The sequence below is a fragment of the Pelobates fuscus genome, chromosome 1, assembly GCF_036172605.1.
Source record: "Pelobates fuscus isolate aPelFus1 chromosome 1, aPelFus1.pri, whole genome shotgun sequence".
Classification (NCBI taxonomy): domain Eukaryota; kingdom Metazoa; phylum Chordata; class Amphibia; order Anura; family Pelobatidae; genus Pelobates; species Pelobates fuscus.
The window spans coordinates 282,531,609-282,554,325 of NC_086317.1; the positions used below are offsets into that span (position 1 = coordinate 282,531,609).

Genomic DNA, 22,717 nt, shown 5'->3' on the forward strand with positions numbered 1-22,717 from the left:
TGAATGTGGGCTGTGTATGGGGGCCGCTTGTGCAATTGTGTGTGTGTGTGGATGGATATGTCACAGTGTGTGTTTGGTAGTGTGTGGGGGCTTTTTGGGGTATTGCATGTGAGGTTGTGTGCATGTATGTGGATTGTAAGTGGTGTTTCGTTTGTGCGGATTGTGTGTATGTTTGTGTGTGGGCTGTCCGTATTATTTGTATGAGGGGAGGGTTATTCTGCATTTCTGTGTATATCTAGCAGTGTGTGTGGCTTCCCTGGGTTCCAGTGGGGGCCAGGCAGGCCAGGTACAGGTCAAGGACAGGAGCTGCAACAGCAGCTGCAGGCTGCTCTGCTACAGTGTGGATTCCTATTCACAAGTGCTCTGAGATCACTACCTCTACGTCCTGCAATGCATAAATTGAGGATTGTCCTTCACCACCTTCTCGGATTAGCAGATATCTGAAGTTTTACTGGGACTCCTGATAGGCCAGAGCCTGTTTGGCTCTAGCAGCCTTGAGTGCCGTGCAAAGGCACCTCGAGTGCCGTGCATGGCACTAGTGCCGTAGGTTGCCTACCCCTGACTTAGACGCTTAAATGTTACGTTAAATATATGTGAGATTCAACTGGTTTACCCCTATGCCGTTCTATGTAGAACAGGGAATAACTAGTGCCTTTCATACTATAGGGGTTTGTCTCACGCCATAGGTAGAGCAGGTTTTCCAAAAGCTTTCCACATGGGGGGGGGGGAGGGGGCGAGCTCCATGAGGATCAATACCATATGGCTTGTGCCGTACAATGGATCATGATGCTTGTTGGAATCATTATATCTAATGATCAGTGAGATGCAAAGTTAGGTAGTTGCATTAAACAAAAAACACAACACAACAAAAAACAAAAACAAAAAACAACGAACAAACGAACGGTTATGGTTTAACTTAATTTACCCAATAGGGACCACACAGTTATGAGATGTATCGGCCAAAATAATAATAATAATAATATATATATATATATGCAGTTTAAGGGCTACACAGTTGGTGGTTACCCCCATGACCCCTACGACCGACCCCCTAGGCAACACATTGCCACCCAAATTTTGGTCACCTTCCTTGCTTTAAGGGCAAGGAGCCTGTACATAAGTTCGAACTTTTTGATGTTTACATAGCATCTAAGAGGCATGTTACATTCCCATTTTTCTGTTGGTCTTCCTCCCTTCACTTCATTCTGTTGTCACAGTGCCCATGCCCGCATAATGAGACATACTACATACATACCTCTAACATGCCTACCTGGAATCCTTCACCCAACAATTCCACCCTGTACGGGATAATGAGCAGGTTTGCAGACTTTAATGAGATTTGTAATAATATCTATGGCAGTAAACACATTAACGTGCCTATCCCTGAATGTGAAACGTCTCAATTGTCCTTATAAATGAAGACTGGTAGCCCACGAAATGAATAGAACCAAAGCAGCAATAATCTGCTTTGAAGAAACACATTTCTGTGCACATAAGACTATATATTTCCATCCTAAAAAATATTCCTAGGCCTTCCATGCACTCTCATCATATAAATCAAAAGGAGTATCAATCTTTCTCCACTTGGATTGTTTTTTTTTTATCTGCATGACCAATATAAAGATGAGCTAGGGAGGGTCTTGATTTTAGCAGGTACATTGAATGGTTATAAAATCACGATCGCCTCACTTTATGCAGCAAACGAGGCTCAGGTACCCTTCCTACGTAAAGCTTTAAAAAAAATAAAAAAAAATATGTCAATGAAATTTAGTCACACCATAATCTGTGAGGACTTCAATTGCACCCTTGATCCTACTTTAGATGTAAAAAGGGAAATTGACAAATGCCCAACAAAAATTTCTATATCCCATTGCCAAACCATATCTAGGATGTTGAATACTTATGAACTGTATCATACTTGGCGAGGGCTATACGAAGCAGAAAAAGAATACAAGTTCAATTCCCCAGTACATGCCACATAGTCAAGAATAGACATGTGCATAGTAGACAAATTAACACTGTCTAACGTGGCGAAGTATCAATAGGCTTAAGGACATTGTCGGACCATGCCCCAGTTACTGTCACCTTTAGCTCACTATATCCAGTCAAGGGTAGAGGCAAGTGGAGACTAAATGAATCACTTCTAGATAATGAAAAGGCGAAACCCAAGATTGCTACAATTATTTTGGATTATTTTCTACATAACCTGTCCACAGATTGTTCCACCTCCACAGTGTGGTTAGCACATGAAGCTGTCATGAGAGGCAAATTCATCCAACTCAGTTCTAGAACGAAAAGGTAGACAAAGACACAGCAGATCAGCTGCGTAAGGACACCCTGAACAAGATTAAACTGACCAAGTGTCAGGATTACTAGTTGATCCAGCACGCAGAAATGTGTCACACCTAGGACCTTAGAATGGCTGGACTTAATACACCTAAGAATAGTCAATATATTAGCCGAGGTCAGGGACACAGAATGGCACACAGCAATAAGGAAAAGCCAATAATCAAGGATACCAGAAGTCAGGGAAGTAAAAATGAAGCCAAAGTCAATAACCAGAACCACACGATCAGGAACGCACTCTCGGATAACCATCTAAGGGAAACCATGACAGGGCAACGAAGAAACGTGAAAATTAGTTTAAATAAGACTCCTTCAGATCCGATTGACCGATTGGCCTTTGACCCCAGAACGTGCGTGCGTGTCCTTTGCATGACGTCACACGCACGTTGATGTTGTCAATACCATTTCTATCCCAATTAGTCTCGGTAGAACAGGCTGGATTTGTCCTGGGCAAACAGGTTGGAGATAATACCATACACTTTTTGAATCTAATTAACTGGGCCAAATCTAGCAAACAAAGCGGTGTGGTACTGGCTTTAGATGCAGAAAAAGCATTTGATCGCTTAAACTGGTAATACATGCAAACCACAATCGCAAACCTTTATCAACAGCATAATGGCTTTATATCAATCTCCCATGGCAAGGGTATTTAACTCTGGGTTTCTATCCAAACCCTTCGCAATCTCCAACGGCACGTGCCCAGGTTGCCCACTTCCCAGTTGATATTTATCCTGTGTCTTGAACCTCTTATCCGACACATCAAATCACACAACGCTATCATGGGCCTCAAAACACCAATAGGGGAGCAGGGAATCACACTGTTTGCGGATGACATTCTGCTGTTCTTAACCCAACCAGAACAATCAATACCCCATCTCTTAACTCTTCTGGCCCGATATGGTCGAGTCTCCTTCTACAAAAACAATGCAACCAAAACTCAAGCTTTATCAATATGAACACCCCACACGACATTGCTTAGCTTAAAACAAAAGTACCCATTTGACTGGAGGAAATCCTCCTTGAAATACCTAGGAATCAACCTCCTAAAATCCCAGCAACATGTGTTGCGGCAAAACCCCATCGCACATATGCATAAGTTAAAGACACAACTAGACAATTGGAAGGATAAGGAAATTTCCTGGCTAGGGCGAATCAACACTATTAAAATGAAGGCTCTACCCCATGTCCTTTATCTCTTCTGTACTCTCCCAATATCAGTGCCTAACAAAATACTGAACACAATACAAGCCACGTTCAATGCCCACATTTGAAAAAAAAAAAATCATGGCTACCCCCGCAAAAAGGTGGCCTTGGTATACCCAATGTAAAGTTGTACCACAAAGCCTCTATCCTGGCATGTGGTGTAGCGGTGTTGATGCACCCCACTACTCTGGTGTGGCTCCCTTTAGAAGAGGTATGCATTCAACTTCTTAGACTTCAACACTTGCTCTGGACAAGCTTAAGTCCCAGTGCGACTGCACTGACAAACACAAAACTTCTATTACACAAATGGAAACTATGGTCTCGTGGCCTGTTAGGCCCAATAAGCTTGGTGTCTAGAGCTCTTATACAGTCCCTGGCATCCCTCTCACAAGATATATCACTAACTGGATCAAAGGCAGAGCCACTATCTTGGGCTCACTTCACGATGAGTAAGGCCTAAAACCATTTCAATCCATGCAAGCGGATTTCTCCCTGCCCTCAAGGGAAATATTTACTTATCTTATGGTGAAGCATACCCTAAGGAAAATCCAATTAGGTGAAGATTCCCAAATGACACCATTTGGACAATGCTGTACCGGTAAAAAAAAACACCCACCAAACTGCTGTCGCTGTGTTACGATACTTTACTTAATGTAGATGCCACTTGTAAACTTCCATATATACTACAATGGGAGGCAGATCTAAATGTCTCATTCCCCATACCAATGTGGCTACAGGCCATACAGGCCACTAAGACTTCCTCTAGTGACTTGTCACATTGGGAAGAATACTGCAAGATCCTGATGAGGTGATATTGGGTTCCCTCCAGGTTGGCCAAAATATACATGTGTACAGAGAAAGGATTGGGGGCACACCCGAGACCTGCATTTTGCATGAAAGGTGCTGCCGCAGAGACCAAACTTCATAATGAGAAAATAAATAGTTGCGGCGCACTCAGTATACACAAAATATAATACAAAGAAATATAGAAATAGAGAGAAAACCTCGACCCAAGAGCCTTCACTCAAAGCTCATAGGTCGGTGTTTAAGGAAAATGCCCCAGTAACTCTTCCCAACGGGGAATAACCCACAAATTAAATAGTAGAAAAGTATGGAACCAAAGGTCCCTAGTGGAAGAGTTAGTCAGAAATCCCTAACTTTAATAGTCCTAATAATATAGACGATAAAAATAGACAGGAAAAAGGAGACCAGGATGGAGAGGGTGAATGTGGCTGGATACACATAGACCCTAGTATTCCTTTAACAGTACGGTATGTGTGAGCCTAAAAATTAGGTAACATACAAAAACTGTACGGAGATAAATTAGGTAAAGAGACCTGTAAGTAAATAGGGGAGAACTGAGAAGAGGACCTCTAAACTAGAGGTATATACACACACCTCCCTCCAAAAAACCTTAATCCCCTAAGGGTCCACTCGCTAGGAGAGGATCCTATAACTTAATACCTCGGCACTGTGACTGTCACAAGTACCTACCTATTACCCTGCTCCCTGCCTGTCTAAGTAGCAAAATAATTAAATAAATCAAATTCAATCCATAACGTGCTACCTAATTGTGCAACCAAAATTAAATAAAATAAGATAAAACTCGACGCGCGTTTCGGCGTGCTAACACGCCGTCGTCAGGAGTAATGTACTGCAATGTAACCTTGTTCCTTTTTATACCCGTTGTGATAATGTTAGTTAACAGCTGTGAAACCCACGTGTGTGTGCTTCATCACTTTCCCGTCCGCTGATTGGTTCAGGGAGTACCATTGTGCCCTGATTGGTGTCCTTCCCGGACCATGTGACCAGGGGGCGTGGTAATGGGTGAAGTGGAGCCCACGTGGGGAAACCATCAGCTGAATACGTCAGTTAGTGACGATACTGTCAATCTTCAAAGCCGGCCCACTAGATAGCGCCTGCGTAGAGGAGTTTTACATGTTGAAAGGGAGAGAGAGGGATTTGTTATGATCCGGTTGCCTTGGTGACCGGGAGATCAACCCCCTATACTCTCCCATATTTTCAAGAGCAACATAGATGCTCTGTCTCCTCTAAATTGGTCTAGTGCTGTTCCGATGGTGTTACCATCCGAAGAGTATTATATCCTAATGGGTCATTGAAGATGTACCAAACGTAAAGTCTATGGTATTTTGAAGGAAAAAGGAAAACAGATAAAGGGAAAATTTCCAAATTATAAAGTGAGGCTAATGGACCAGTCAGACTAGAGGTATTGGTCCATATCCTTTTAACCTTTGTTATTAATTCTAGAAATATGGACAAAGGGTCTGTCTGTCTGTCCTGCCTTACTGGAATCTTGATACTTAAAGTAACAGGATAAGAGGAAAACCTCCCTGCAGTGATTAAATAACTATATACAGTTGTGCCTATTAATTATATACAAGAATACAGTGGGGATAACTATATATAACATCAAAAAAGAGAGAATAATCATAAAAATGCGGTAAATGAGAAACCCTCATTGAGACCAGCCGGCGAGAGAGTCTTTAACCTGTAAATCCAGTAAGACTCTCGTTGCCTTAATTTCAAATCCCAGTCACCCTTCCTTTGGGTCTGTGGGATGTGTTCAATACCCATAAATCTCAATTTTTTGGAGGAATTTGAGTGGAATATTTTTAGATGGCGTGATATTGGGGTTTCCAAAGGGCGCCTTACAGAATTCACATGTTCTCTGATCCTCAGTTTGAGGGGTCTGAACGTTTTTCCCACATATTTTAAACCGCACGAACAGGTGAGTAAATAGATTACCCCTTCTGTTCTGCAGTTAAAAAACGATCGGACTGGGAAGGTATCGATATTGTGGCTATCCGTAAATTCCTTGGAGTGTCTCTCCATGAATTCACATGCGGTACAGTGCCCACATTTGTATGAACCCTTTGGTAGGTAATGATTAAGGCTCCTTTTACTAGGTGCCAGATGGCTCTGTACCAAGGTATCACGAAAATTGTTTCCCCTCCTAGTGGTCACGGAGGGGAAAGAAGTGATTACATGTTTCAAATGCGGGTCAGATTGAAGTATAGGCCAATACCGTTTCAGTGTACCCATCATATAGTTCCACCCGGCATCATATGTGGCAATGCATCTGATCATTTTTTTATTTTTATTGTCTACTGATTGTACCCCTTCATCGATGAGGAGTGTATCTCGATCAGTCTTAATGGCTCTAGCGTATGCTCTACGTAGGACCCTATTTGGGTATCCTTTATCTTTAAAGGCTTTCCTCAATTCCCAGGCTTTGATCTTAAAATCCTCCGTAGACGAGCAATTACGTCTCAATCGTAAGTATTGCCCAATTGGGATGCCAGCCTTAAGTGGCTGCGGGTGGTAACTAGTCCAATTTAAGAGACTGTTGGTGGCAGTTTGTTTCTTAAATAGAGTAGTTTTTATTGACCCATCTTTTTTAATTTCAATGGTAATATCCAAGAAATTAATTTGTTGGCCACCTAGTTCGCTAGTGAACCTCAGATTGAGATCGTTTACATTGAGGATTTTCACAAAGTCTTCAAAAGCCTTAGCAGACCCGGTCCATACAATGAGTACATCGTCGATGTATCTTTTCCAACATAGTATGTACCCTGAATACTGTTGTAAATGTGGTGAGTTTAGGACCTGATTCTCCCACGTTCCTAGGTAGAGATTGGCGTAGGAGGGGGCGCAAGAAGTGCCCATGGCTGTCCCTCTTACTTGTTGGTAGATGGTACCATTAAAGAGGAAAATATTTCTGGTGAGTACCATATTAAGTAAATCAGAGACGAAATCAATGTACATGTTAGGAGATTGGAGCTCTTGACTTAGAATGGCCTTGATGTTGTCAATGCCTTTTGTGTGGGGTATGGAGCTGTATAGTGCTTCCACATCCAGACTGCATAATAATGATTGTTCTGGTAGTGTTAAGTCTTTCAGAAAATTCAGCATCTGTTTCGTGTCCCGTATGTGTGATGGTAATTTAGACACAATCGGGGACAGGATTTTATCTAAATATATGCTTAGGTTCTGGGTAAGGTTGCCACAGCCTGATACTATTGGTCTACCTGATAAGTTATCCACAGACTTGTCACAACGGGTATAAAAAGGAACAAGGTTACATTGCAGTACATTACTCCTGACGACGGCGTGTTAGCACGCCGAAACGCGCGTCGAGTTTTATCTTATTTTATTTAATTTTGGTTGCACAATTAGGTAGCACGTTATGGATTGAATTTGATTTATTTAATTATTTTGCTACTTAGACAGGCAGGGAGCAGGGTAATAGGTAGGTACTTGTGACAGTCACAGTGCCGAGGTATTAAGTTATAGGATCCTCTCCTAGCGAGTGGACCCTTAGGGGATTAAGGTTTTTTGGAGGGAGGTGTGTGTATATACCTCTAGTTTAGAGGTCCTCTTCTCAGTTCTCCCCTATTTACTTACAGGTCTCTTTACCTAATTTATCTCCTTACAGTTTTTGTATGTTACCTAATTTTTAGGCTCACACATACCGTACTGTTAAAGGAATACTAGGGTCTATGTGTATCCAGCCACATTCACCCTCTCCATCCTGGTCTCCTTTTTCCTGTCTATTTTTATCGTCTATATTATTAGGACTATTAAAGTTAGGGATTTCTGACTAACTCTTCCACTAGGGACTTTTGGTTCCATACTTTTCTATAATACAAAGAAGGCTACTAAAATGCCTAACTAAGAATAAATATGGGGATTTGGTTCCACCATATGGCCATATGTTGTTAAGCCCACCACTACTTTCAAAGTACCCCAATATTGGTGGGTCCTACGCTAAAATGTGGGGGACAAATTAAATAGTACTAGTGTTAAAAATAAAACGTGTTAAATTAAATCCTAGTAAGAACATAGTGAATATACAAAAATAAGTGATGAAAGCAATTAAAAACAGTGTTAAAACTAAACAATTAATGTGTTGGTGCTAAAATGAGTATACTCACTTTTGTAGATGATATCTGTGCTGACTTGAGAAAATAATAAAAGTGACCTGACTATTGAAAAACTCCTCCTTTATATACACCTGTGGCCACCTCTAAAGGAGCCTCTGCCAAAACCCAACAGGTACGCTGAAACATATATTTTGGGACTGCCCCTCTTTATCCAAATTCTGGGTTAAGATAAAAGAACCTATTTGCAAATGGACGCAAGTCACATTCCCATTCCAACCAGAATGCTTTCTGTTACATATTGCACCAGAAATGTGGGCCTCACCGAATAAGACGGTGATACTCCATATACTTCAGGCTGCAAAAACTAGTATCACTGGCCACTGGAAGGGGTCAAGTGTTCCCACAACACACAAGGTATGGACTAGGGTGGACTCAAACTACCACTACAAACAAATAACTCATAGATTCAAAGGGAATGAAAATGCCCACTACAAGAGATGGAAAAGTTGGGTAGGTTACACTGCACTCTAACCACGGTACAATAGAACTGGTAAAATATTACAAAAGTCTGCTAAGCGTTGCGTTGTTCCCTCCTTCATGCCATTGAGATGGTTTTAGAACAAAGCATAGAGGTAAAGCTCTCTAAAAACCTTGGGTATATCTGGGAGATAATGGAATGTTTGAGCAGTTATAGCAGTAGTTACATTTATGACATCTCATTATGACATCACCTATTTCACTTACTTTTCAAACATAAAAATAAACTGATAAAAAATTTAAAAGGCGACTTTACAGTTAATATATATTTTATTTAAATCTTAAAGTAGATTAGCAACATTTTAGTTAACAATCAAATTTATAATTGTGGATAAAAATAGCTGTTATTGAAAGAAATGTGAGCCAGGGATTTCCACATTCTGCATTTTTTGCCTACAAAAAATGTAAATAGTAAAATGTACCAGTAGTTATCAAGTAATTGCTTTTTACCATTTAATAAATAAACCCACATTCTTTTGCTATAAAGTGGTCTGGTTTGAGTCCCTTGCAACACTGTTAGTAATGCAAGCAAAGGTAAATACAGCCCTAATGTCCATTGAGTTTCTCTATAATTCTTTTCTAGGTATCATATTAATAAATCAAAAACATAAAATGCATGTCTGGTAATTAATGGACGTAAGTGGGAATACTGTTGGGTAGATAGCTCTTTAATCTTTATTTTTCCAACTTCTTTGCGTTATACTCATTGGTTTGAGTTGCTCGCTAAACGCCTTCTTATTCATATTCTCTGAACATGTGTTCTATCAGTTCCCCTGAGGTGGACAATGACCTATACATAATAAAAATGAGTTGCCAGCTATTCCAATGGACAGACCATGTTTCAAACCCCCTCTTGGATGGATGGAGATGTCACCTATGAAATAAGTTCCCATAATAAGCAGGTAATAATGCACACGGTATGCAGCCTGTGGGGGCTAATCTAGACATAATTGACTTAACAACTATCTATGCACTAAACTTTAACCACCTACGGTAAACACTAAGCACAACAATACACTACAGTAGCCGTAGCCCCTACAATTAATCCCTATAATGAGGCCCAGATATGCCATCGGGAAACTGGGCAAACTCCAGAAAGGGAGCTTTGCAGCTGGCAGAGCGTTCATACATTTTTCTCACTGCCCAGTCTGTCTATCTGACAACGCATGGGGGAGCAGGGAGCCAGTGAGTACCTTTGGTCTGCAACTTGTAGGTGCATTTCACATGTAAGGCTCTTGATTGCACATCAGAGCGTTGTCGTGGGCTATGCTGGCAATGCTCTGATACTTTCATACAGCTGGCTGGAAATAGCAGTCTGTACTTCCAGAGGAGCAGCCAATGTGTATTGTCTAAACAATCACCAGGGTACAATATCCCTCCCTACCTGGCTCAAGAGAGGAGGGAATAATCTCTTTTTAAAGTTGTGTAGACACATTTACAGTCACATACTATGTTCACAAAGACATGGAATGATTAATCTTCAAGAATGGTATTTTCTACATATAAAAGTAATGTTATATGTTTGCTAAGGTAAAGTATTCAATGGCACTTCCATAAATCTTTGTTCAATGTGTCGACATCGTTTTTGTAATAATTTAACCCCTTAGTGACCAGACCGTTTTTCAATTTTCTTAAGGTTAAGGACCAGGGCTGTTTTTACATTTCTGCTGTGTTTGTGTTAAGCTGTAATTTTCCTCTTACTCATTTACTGTACCCACACATATTATATAACCTTTTTCATGCCATTAAATGATCTTAAGATATCATTATTTTCATCATATCATATAATTTACTATAAAAACACTTTTTCGTACTGACACCCAAAATCTGTTACGCATCTGCAACCACCAAAATACACCCATGCTAAATAGTTTTTACATTTTGTCCTGAGTTTAGAAATACCTAATGTTAACATGTTCTTTGCTTTTTTGTGGAAGTTATAGGGCAATAAGTACAAGTAACACTTTGCTATTTCCAAACCATTTTTCAAAATCAATGCAAGTTACATCGTAACAGTGATATTTGTCAGGAATCCCTGAATAACCCTTCACATGTATATATATTTTTTAAAGAAGACAACCTAATGTATTAAACTTGGGGTATTTTGACTCTTTTCATGCAACCATTTTACCACCAATCTATGCCAAATGTAAAAAAAAAAAAAATTCTAGTTGGTGATTTTTTTGACACACATAGCAATTTAAGAATACATGTACTGAAAACTTTAAGGGTTACTATCAAAGAACACCCTAATATGTGTTCAGCAACATCTCCTGAGTACAGCGATATCACCCATGTATAGGTGTGTCGGGTTCTCTGGGGGCTAAAAGACCTTATTTGGAGGGTGTGCATTCAAGTTTTCCCAACTTGGAGTTTTCACAGCTGGTCATCATGCACCCATTTCCTATTTGGGACATTTTTGAAGCCAGCCAATGTAATTTACCCCATCAAACCATATATTTTTGAAAAGTAGATACCCTAGGGTATTTAAAATGGTGGTATTTTAACACTTTCCATGCACTAATTCCACAACCAGTCATGTTATTTTTCTCTCACATTGTACTTTAGGCATGGATTCTCTGTTCCTTTTATGTGTTACTGACAAAGAACACCCCAAAATGTGTTCAGCAACATCTCCTGAGTATAACAGTTAAGGGATTGACCGATTATCGGTCTGGCCTATGTTATCGGGCGATATTCGGCTATATAGATACCAATATTGCCGATCAGGACCGCTGGGCCCATGACAAGCCCGGCAGTCCTGGGGGCCCAGAAAGCTCTTACTTACCTTCCCAGCAGCTCCTTTCAGCTCCCCTGTGTAAATCTTGCGTTGCTCCGCACGGCACACAGGCCGCGAGATTTATACAGGGGAGCTGAAGGGAAGGTAAGTAAGAGCTTGCTGCGGGCCCTCACTGCACAGTCCATGCCACCGGACCACCAGGGAATGTTATATCTCCCCTCCGAGGCCAAGTAACAAGCAGGGAGGGGGGACAACATTTTTTTTTCAAAAAAGTTAAAAAAGTTAAAAAAGTAAAAATGCCTCCCCCCCATTTTACACACACTACATACCCACACAAACACACACATGCTACACAAACACACACACACACTCAGCATTATATACACACACTACACTCTGCATTCATTATATACACACTACACACTCACTGTATTCACTATACACTCACTACACAAACACACACTCTACATTTATTATATACACACTTCACAAACACACACACTGAATCCACTACACACTCACTACACAAACACACACTCTGCATTCATTATATACACACTACACAAACACACTGCATTAACTATACACACACTACACACACTGCATTCACTTTACGCACACTACACACACACTGCATTCACTATACACACACTACACAAACACACACGCTCCGCATTCATTATGTACACACTACACACTCACTGCATTCACTATACACTCACTACACAAACACACACTCTACATTCATTATATACACACTACACAAACAATAAACATGTTCAGTTAATAGTAGATTTGTGTAGAAATTGTTTATTTTTTTTAAATGGTAAATGTACAGAATATCGGTAAGTTATCGACTATCGGCCTGAAAGTTCACAGATTATCTGTATCGACTCTAAAAAATCAATATCGGTCGATACCTACAACAGTTCCCCCAATGTACAGGTTTTATGGGTTTTTGCAAACTTACATGGGTCAAATGGAGGGCTTTCCCCTTTTCCATGTTTGCACATATTTGAAATTTACAAGATTGGTTTGCTGGGCCTATGTTGCCTTTGAGACCTTATGGCAGCCCAGGAATTAAAATTACCCCATCATAGCATGCCATTTGCAAAAGTAGAGAACCCACGGTATTCAAAATGGAGTATGTCCAGTCTTTTTTAGTAGCCACTTAGTCACAAACCCTGGCCAAAATTAGCGTTTATATGAGTTTTTTGCATTTTTCATACATAAACTGCCATTTCACCGATGATATTATCAGTATTAGACATGTGCAATTCGTTTCGGTCCGAATATGAATTCGGACGAATTTCGGACAATTCGGACATTCGGGTACTTTCGAATGTCCGAATTGCCGAGGTCCCCAAGTTCCGAAATTATCGAATTTCCGAAGTGTCGAAGTGCCGAAGTTCTGAAGTGCTGAAGTGCCGAAGTTGCCAAAGTTCCGAAGTGTCAAAGTGCTGAAGTGCCGAAGTTCCGAAGCACAGTATTGCCTAAGTACTAATATACTTACCCAGTGAAAGAAGAAGAATGTTACATTGTAAACAATTTTAAATAAAAAGTATACAAACATAGCCAGGATTCAGCTGTAAGCATTTGCAACACTTACAACAATCAAGTAACATACATTCATATAAAATGTAAGTTACTTGGCCAGTCAATGTAATGACAGGAATGAATAAGTAGATAACTCCCTAATTCCCACAGTATTAGGGAGCTATCTACTAAAAGGCTGAAAGACCTAAATTGGTCTTTCAGCCAAATTTACTAATACTAAGTAAATATTACTTAGTATTAGTAAATTATGCCCCTACTCGCTATACCGTGAGTAGGGGCATGTCTATTAAACAGTGAGCAGCCTGTGGCTGCTCACTGTTAAAAAAAAAAAAAAAAAAAGACACATTTACAGTCACATACTATGTTCACAAAGACATGGAATAAAAAAAAAAGCAGGTGGGGGCCCTAATGTAAAATAATGGGGGGGGGACCTATTGTCCTATTATCCTCCCCTATTGTCCTCCCCCCTCTGAGCAGCGGGTGGGGGCCCTAAATCAGAATAAGGGGGGGACCTAATGTCCTCCCCCCTGGCCCCCACCCCTGAGCGTTGGGTGGGGGCCCTAATGTGAAATAATGGGGGGGGGGCATATTGTCCTTCCCCCGGTCCCCACCCCTGAGCGGTGGGTGGGGGCCCTACAGTAAAATAATGGGGGGGGGGGGACCTAATGTCCTCCCCCCTGGCCCCCACCCCTGAGGAGTGGGTGGGGGCCCTAAATTGGAATAAGGGGGGGACCTAGTGTCCTCTCCCCTGGCCCCCACCCCTGAGCGGCAGGTGGGGGCCCTAAAAACAATGCCCCCCCAGGTGACTAGGGGTCCCCAATCCAGAAAGCTGGTTGCACTTATTTATTTTATTTATAAAATATTTTACCAGGAAAGATACATTGAGATTTCTCTCGTTTTCAAGTATGTCCTGGGTCCACATAACATTGCATTGATACATTATGGTACAATAAAATACAAAAAAAATATTAATACACAATATATACAAAAACTTAAAGTACCACTATAGGCACCCAGACCACTTCAGCTTAATGAATGGCCTGGGTGCCAGGTCCAGGTAGGATTAACCCTGCCTGCTGTAAACATAGCAGTTTCAGAGAAAATGCTATGTTTACAAATGGGTTAATCCAGCCTCTAGTGGCTGTCTCATTGACAGCCATTAGAGGCGCTTCCGCGCTTTTCACTGTGATTTTCACAGTGAGAAGACGCCAGCGTCCATAGGAAAGCATTGAGAATGCTTTCCTATGGACTGGCTGAATGCGCGCGCGGCTCTTGCCGCGCATGCGCATTCAGCCGATGGCGGCATTAAAAGAAGGAGATTCCCCAGCGCCGAGGGAGCCCGGCGCTGGAAAAAGGTAGGAATTTAATCCCTTCCTCACCCTAGAGCCCAACAAAAGGAGGGGGACCCAGAGGGTGAGTTGGTCCCAAGGACCCTATAAAGCCAGGAAAATGAGTATGTTTTCCTGGCACTATAGTGGTCCTTTAACTAGAAACAATCTGCATACCCTGCTAGGATGCAACTGATGGACAAAATAAGTCAATATTACCTGTATGAAAAACTATCTGTAGATGCTGTTACAAAACAAACGTCTTTTACAGAGACGTGGTAGAGTACCTTAACCAAAGTCGCAAGAGGTCTTCTAGACTTGAGACATAATAACGTAGCACAAATAAATGTCAGTTAACAATTTCCCACAGAGTGCAGGGGATTCAGACCTAAAGGGAGAAAGGAGAAATTTCCAAAACTGCTGGGAATAACGGGAGGTTATAGCGGAACCCCAGAGGTAGGCACACACCAAATAGGTCTAGAAGATACACTCATAGAATCTAATTATGTGTTATGCTTGTATTCCCACCCCCTTATTCTGATCTTCTATACCCTATTCCGAAAATTTGTTGGTACTAGCATAATATTATATTTATGTTCAATAGCTATGCTGGAAACAATAATCGAGTACAATCCAATGAATAGTTAAATGGGCACTTTTGCAATTTTGGCTATGAAGCCTCATAACTGTATTCGATGTTGCTCTTTGCTTACCAAACTGTGTAATATAACTTGCAACTAAATTTTTCCTTGAAAAATCAATAAAAAAATAATAATAAAAAAAACTTTTTCACTCTGCAATATATATATTATTTTATAACTTCTAAAAATGTATTGAAATCCTAGATATATATCCCATTGTACAGCACTACGGAATCAGATGACGCTATATAAATAATAAAATAATAATAATTATATATTGTGCACCTAAACAACCAGGACTTATTAGTGCATCAATTTGAGTTTGTTTTCTTTAGTTGCACTTGATTAGAAATTATTAAATTGAAAACCTTTTCTTTCATCCTTTTAAACATTTTATTCATTTTAATATCCTTTTAATAATGTGTTATAGGGTATTAAAAAAAGTATGTTGTTTTTCTCCTTTAAAAATGATATAGACTATATATGGGTGCACTAAAACATAAATGGGGGAAATTGTGGTAGAATGAATACATGGCAAAGGTGCCAAACGGGCCTTGGTCACAAATGCATTAAGGGGTCCTTAAGGGGTTAAAGTGTTTTATTTCTTCTTCTTTCGTGGAATATGTGCCTGGATGTGCCTTGACTTAACCAGATTGAGATGTGACTTGTTATATCTTCAAAACATATTGAAGAATAAATGGAGATAAAAAGTCAACACAAGTTATAGGTAATTTCCAATTTTTTATTCGGTGTAGTTTTCAGAAAAATTAGTTAATTAGAGTCTACTTTGGCAGATCTGGCACATCTGTTGCCCATGCCTATATTAGTGTGTATACAGAATGAAAGCTTGTATGTGCATTATTAAATCCCATTTTTGTTAGTGTTGGCAATGCAGACTACAGCAAGTAAGCATGCACGCAAATTAGACAAGAAATGTAGAGATTTTGCATGCTCCTTTTATGGCCTACATTCTGAATAGAACATGGTATAAGTTAGTTCTTAACCACATAGATTTATGAATATTTTGGTTGGTGATTTATGAATGTTTTTCATTGTTAGTAAGATGTATTAGTGGTTATCAATAAATAAACTCATGCTAACTGATTATTTCACAGTACATTTTTTAATGCCATAACTGACATAAACTCCACTGGAAGAAGCATTCTGTGCCAGAGGTTGCTTTGCAGGAAGTGACAAAGTAGAAATGGTCTTATTATTGTTTTGCCATGCTGCTAGGATGTCCCATAGACTGGCATACACATTGTCCCTGCATGCTTTCTTACCAGCATCCTGCCACAAGGATTCCTCTGGTATCTCAATAATACTCAATGGACTAACCCCGCCCTCATAGTCTCCAGACCACGCCCCCACGGGCTGGGAGCCCCGCCCCTCATCTTCCCGATCAATGCGCACGCGTGACTTGTCCCCAGCAGAGTGATCGCACTTCCGGTCTGGTGTCATGGCGTCTTCACAGTGATGGCCGAGGGGAGAGCGCGATAGCGGGGAGGAGGAGAGGAGGGGGCGGCGGAGGAGGAGGAGGAGGCGGCGGCGGTGGTGGTGGTGGAGGAGGAGGAGGAGGAGGTGGTGGTGGTGGAGGGGGGGAGGCGGTGGAAGAAGAAGCAGCAGCAGCGACTGTAACGGTTACTGTCATCTCCTTCCCCCCGGCGGCGGCCTGCGACCCCCGGGAGGAGAGGGAGACCCCGGGCCGGGGCCATGGCAGCTCACAAGCCGGTGGAGTGGGTGCAAGCCGTAGTGAACCGATTTGACGAGCAGGTAAGGCTGGGGATCGCTCGGGTTGCCGGGGAGGATGGGTCTGGGGCGCTGATGGAGGAGGAGGAGGAGGAGGAAGGGTGTTGCTATGGAGGAAGATGGTGATGGAGAGATGGGGGTCTGTGGGATGCTGGCTTCTTGTTGCAGGGATAGATTGGATGTGTCACCGCCTAATCCCTTACTCATCCTCACATTGCCAGACTGCCAGGCCCCCCTTCTTGTTGTGGGGGTCCCTGCAATGACCCTGGCATGCAGCTGTAGGGGCCTTTTGCTGGGCAGACCAGTGGGAGACCACAGCTTATGGACATCTACTCCCATCAGCCTTCGTGTGTGTGTACACATACATCTTGTGCATTTTGACAGCTGACACTGCAGAAGAAATTAATTGCAAAGCATACCCAACAGGTCCATCCCAGGGCTCCATGTCTCCCCTCCCTCCCTTCCTGACCGAGCTGGACCATATCCTCATCTACTGGCATTGCTTACATTTGTGATGATCCTATTTAGGCTGCATTCACTGTGCTTAAAAGCTGGTTTGTTTTACATATCTTACAGTCATACAGGTTGGGAAACTAGCCAGAGACTATTGATATGTGCCCATTTGGCTATCATGTCTCTTTCAAAAAGGTTTTCATTGCCTTCTCTGTATGTCCTGTAACTGTATGCATTCGATCTGTAGCTCACAAGAGCAGTTTAAAAACTCCACTTTAGGATGGCCGTGTAAATGTACTTATTAAACTCTACTGTGTTAAAGTATTTTTGATGTATATCACCCTTCTTCAACAAAGCATTTTACACATGGAGAGCATTTAAATTAATAATCATATATAGTATACGTGCAACTTGACAGGGTGGTTTGGCCTCTATCTCAGACTTATTCAAGATATATTTTATTCATTCAAGATATATTTTATTCACTACACTATGGATGTTTCCATATCAAAATAAAAATGGTAAAAGTTGTGGCACTATAGCTAATGTGGAAAGAGAGAATATTTTAACCTCAATTCTGCTTTTTGGATTTAGTCCGGTGCAGTTTGGAGTTGTGGATAAACCTGACAGTGTTTTGCACACATTGCCTAAATGTGCATGTTCCCTATCATTGTCATGTATTATTTTGGCTTTCCTATTAAAATAATTATTCACTAGCCTCTGAACTGTAGCACATTATAATCCAATTTAAATTATGTAGTCTACTCTAAAGTAGTTTATTAGGAAAAAAATATCCATCTTTGCTATTGGCCTAAATGTTGTTGTTTTGAGTTGAATTCACTAGTTTGTTGTTCATCAAATAAGCTAATGCAGTGTGTATTTGCAACCAAAATATGACCTTGTGTCTCAGCATCATCTATTGCTGGAGTCATGCACAGTTTTGGTAGGATACATAATCATATTTTGTGAAATCTGTTGCCTATTACTTTTTTCCCCTCTTATGATCCTGATATTTTAGTCAACACATACATTTTTAATGAAACCATTAAAGTAGTATATGGAAAAACAAACCTAAATAACGTCTCTTGGGGATCAAAGAGATTGTTTATTAACATATTCAGTGCATGGCATTATATAAATAAAATATATCAATAAGCTAATACATTCTGCAACAATTTCTAATTTGTGTTAACTTTTGTATAAGAAAATAAATAACCCAGATTTGAGTCCTTGTTAGTAAGATTTTTGCTAACGGATTTATATATTTAACTTCTGTTCATAATGAGGGAAGAGTAAATTTATGCATGTAATATTCTAATATGCCGAAAAGTTCAGTCTTACGATACAGAATATAAGAATTATTGTCACCATCTTCCATTGTTGCCACTAATTATAGTAATTTCAAAAAGGAAAATTAAATGAATTATATTGGAGCCAGGAAGTGCCACATTAGGAGGTGAAGCAGTCTAAATTGTTTAACCCCTTAAGGACACATGACATGTGTGACATGTCATGATTCCCTTTTATTCCAGAAGTTTGGTCCTTAAGGGGTTAAAAACAAACAAAAACCCATATGGTCCTAACCTGCTGTTGTGGTGTACTTTTTGTTAATGCTCTTATTTTAAATGTATTTTTCATTGTCTTAATGTTTTGTGTCATATCCTATTTATAATAGACGTCAAAATACATTGTTGTTTCAGACACGTTTTAAGGTTTTTGCCAAGTTTAGGTAATCTAGACCAGGTCAACTTTAAGTTATGTTTTCTAGACCCACTGACATGCCATGGTTTGTAGGTACCACTACTGTTGTCCTGGTAGCTTTGTAGAAATGATTTAGGTAGTGACAGAATCTGTAAATATGTGTGCTAAAGCAGTTATGTAATTAAATTCCTGTCTTTAGTAGGTTGAGTGGGGCCTGAAGAGCATTTATTCATTGATCAAGCTCAAAACTTAGCTAACCTAAGCATGAAGCCATGCTTTCTAAAAAATGGACTCCAATCTTTTTGTTTGCTATGAATGTTTGAAACACACATTTTCCCTCCTAAAAATGGAAAAAAAATATAAGGTTTGGTTATCAATCTAGAAATATTTCTCAAACACTGGTGTAGATGAATGCATTTAGTTGTTTTCACCTTTTTAATTAATTCCTATTAAATTAACTTATATGCATATATAGTAGTGGTGAGGCAAACATGTAATTAGTTGTGTAAAAACATGCCTTACTATTATAACCTTATTAAACCTTTGAACCATAAAATATTGTCAGCTGCTAAATTGTTTTGTAATGTATGCCCTTAGGTGAAAGTTTTTTGTTTTCCTTTGAGCTGTATAAAATGTATTTCTTTTTTTCATCATACATTGGCAGAAATAAACCACAAGAAAACATATTTTAATGAAAAACCTGGGTCCAAATAACAGGGCAAAAACCTGGTGGTTGTCTGAAACCATACCCATAAAAGTAAACTAGCAAGCTACAACACCTCCCTTGCATCTTGGAATTATTTTAATTCAGAGTGCACAAAGTCCTCACTCCAAAGGATCGCAGGACATGGAATGTAGAAATAAATTTATCTGATTCTTGGTGGTTTGGGAAATTGTGGTAAGATTAGTTTAAAGGTACTGTTCAGCTACCTCTTATGGTTTAAACTCTGCGGTTATCCTTTAAAATTATTATTTATTTTTTTACAAAGATTTAGATTGGGTATTTTGGTTAATTTTGTTTGTTGTATTGCTTGCTTGAATCATTTACTCATTCTTCAGTTGTAAAATAACATATGGTAATATACATTTACACGCAGAGCCAAAATCAGTCTCTACTGCTACATAGAAGGCAGTACTGTCACTGTATATGCTTATTGTGGGCAATATCCTGGGTCTTGACTAAACATATGCCAAATGTTTGCCGATATGGATGTTTGAAAATCACATTGGCGGCTTGGTTGTGTGTTTTGGCCTACATGTCGAATACTCTTGCTATACCTCTTCTATCATTTAATCTTTGGAATTGATTTAATCAATGTTGAACTCTTATTTACTAATCAAACATAGCTGCATTTACTTATGAGCTACCTCCTTCTCATAGAAAAAGGACAGGGAATACAGAGTAATTGGTATAAATAGATACACCGCTTCCAATCAGGAAATCTTTTATTCCTGTACATAGCAGTGTGGAAAGAGTTTACTTAGATTTTTATAGTATGCTCACCAGGCCAATAATTTTGTAGGCCCGTTAAGGGTTTAGCCTCTAATCTTTGAAGACCAAGCAAACAGCACATGTGCAAGAGTTGCCTACCTGGGTTCCCTTTTTTAGTTACCAAGGTCTTGCCTAACTTTCTCCCTGATGGGATGACAGTCGTCCACTTGAGTGTTTTTCCATATGAATAACTTTATGGAAACTTGTAAAATGAGGAAGCTCAACAATGGTCAACATTTCAGTCCAACACCCTGGACCTTTCTCAATCACCATAGTACAGATCTGGAATCTCTGAGCTCTTTGCTTAAGCAAAGCTGGTGGTGCAGAGCATAGCTCATTGGCTGAAAATGATCTGCTAACAGTCTCAGCCAATTAGCTGGCTCAGCTTGCTTTTAATACTGAAAGGGCAGTCCCCAGGTAACCAGTCAGACCATTAACAAATGGTTTGACTACTTACACAGTTGTGTGGTCGGGTGTGATGTAGTGGTTATGGTACTTGACATTTTCCTTTAATTCCAAATTGCAAAGTACAAAATGTTGAAACATCAAAGGTGTGTATGTATCGAATAATTATTTGAACCTCTGTTCTTGTTTACAACACAATATTAAGTACCGTATATACTCGAGTATAAGCAGAGTTTTTCAGCACATTTTTTGTAGTGTTTTTTTTTTTTTTTTTAGATTAAAATTGTCACTATTTTATGTTTTCTTTAGAAATTTAGTGTTTTTAAAGTGAACATGTAATGACTGGGTCATTTCAACATATACCAGCTCCTAAGGCAGTAAATATGTTTCATAATCAAGATAATTATACATTTATTGTCTTCTATTGGTACTCCACGTCTGTCCCTCGCTCCAGTGACACCATTCTGTCTATGTTTAGCACTGTTGTAACAATTGTTATTTGGGTGTTATAAGTTCGCTTCTGCCCAACCCCTTTTGAGTTTAAAAATAAAAGTTAAATTTAACTAGACTTGTTTCTAGCTCTAGGACTTTTATTCTGCAGCCTCCAGCCATAATACAGACTGGGGGCTGGCAGCGAGCGCTTACCTCTCCTGCAGCTCCTGTTAGCTCCCTTCTCCTCCGCGCAGGTCCGTTCAGCACCTCTGTCAGCTCCCAGTGTAAGTCTCGCGAGAGCCGCGGGGTCATAGTGCGGCTCTCGCGAGACTTAGACTGGGACTTGCAGAGGGAGCTGACCGGACCGGCGCGGAGGAGAAGGGAGCTGCAGGAGAGGTAAGTGCTCGCTGCCAGCCCCCCTCCTACACAGCCCATGACACTGGACCACCAGGGAGTGAGAGCCACCCTCCCTGCCATGTATCAAGCAGGGAGGGGGGCCGAAAAAAAAATAAAAACATTATAATAATAAAATAATATATTGAAAAAATTATAATAATAATATTAATTTTTTTAAAAATAATAATTAAAAATAAATAATAATAAAAATGCCCAACCCCCACCAAGGCTCTGCAACACATACACAAACACACACTGCATCACACACACTTACACTGCGCTCGTATACACACACTGCGCTCGTATACACACACTGCGCTCGTATACACACCCTGCGCTCGTACACACACACTGCGCTCGTACACACACACTGCGCTCGTACACACACACTGCGCTCGTACACACACACGGCGCGCGTACACACACACGGCGCGCGTACACACACACGGCGCTCGTATACACACACACGGCGCTCGTATACACACACACGGCGCTCGTATACACACACACGGCGCTCGTATACACACACACGGCGCTCGTATACACACACACGGCGCTCGTATACACACACACGGCGCTCGTATACACACACACGGCGCTCGTATACACACACACGGCGCTCGTATACACACACGGCGCTCGTATACACACACGGCGCTCGTATACACACACACACACACGGCGCTCGTATACACACACACACACACACACACACACACGGCGCTCGTATACACACACACACACACACACACACACACACGGCGCTCGTATACACACACACGGCGCTCGTATACACACACACACGGCGCTCGTATACACACACACACACACGG

General features: G+C 40.6%; 1 protein-coding gene across 4 annotated transcripts in view; it reads left to right on the top strand.

Moving 5' to 3' along the window:
• The first annotated feature begins 16,862 nt into the window (after positions 1-16,862).
• Positions 16,863-22,717, top strand: part of NF1 (neurofibromin 1) — a 255,663-nt gene continuing 249,808 nt past the window's right edge. For all 4 annotated transcript variants that reach the window (XM_063457447.1, XM_063457448.1, XM_063457449.1 and 1 more), the window contains exon 1: positions 16,863-17,029. In XM_063457447.1, coding sequence (XP_063313517.1) covers positions 16,970-17,029 — 60 coding nt within the window. In that variant the 5' untranslated portion in view covers positions 16,863-16,969. The remainder of the gene's footprint in view (positions 17,030-22,717) is intronic.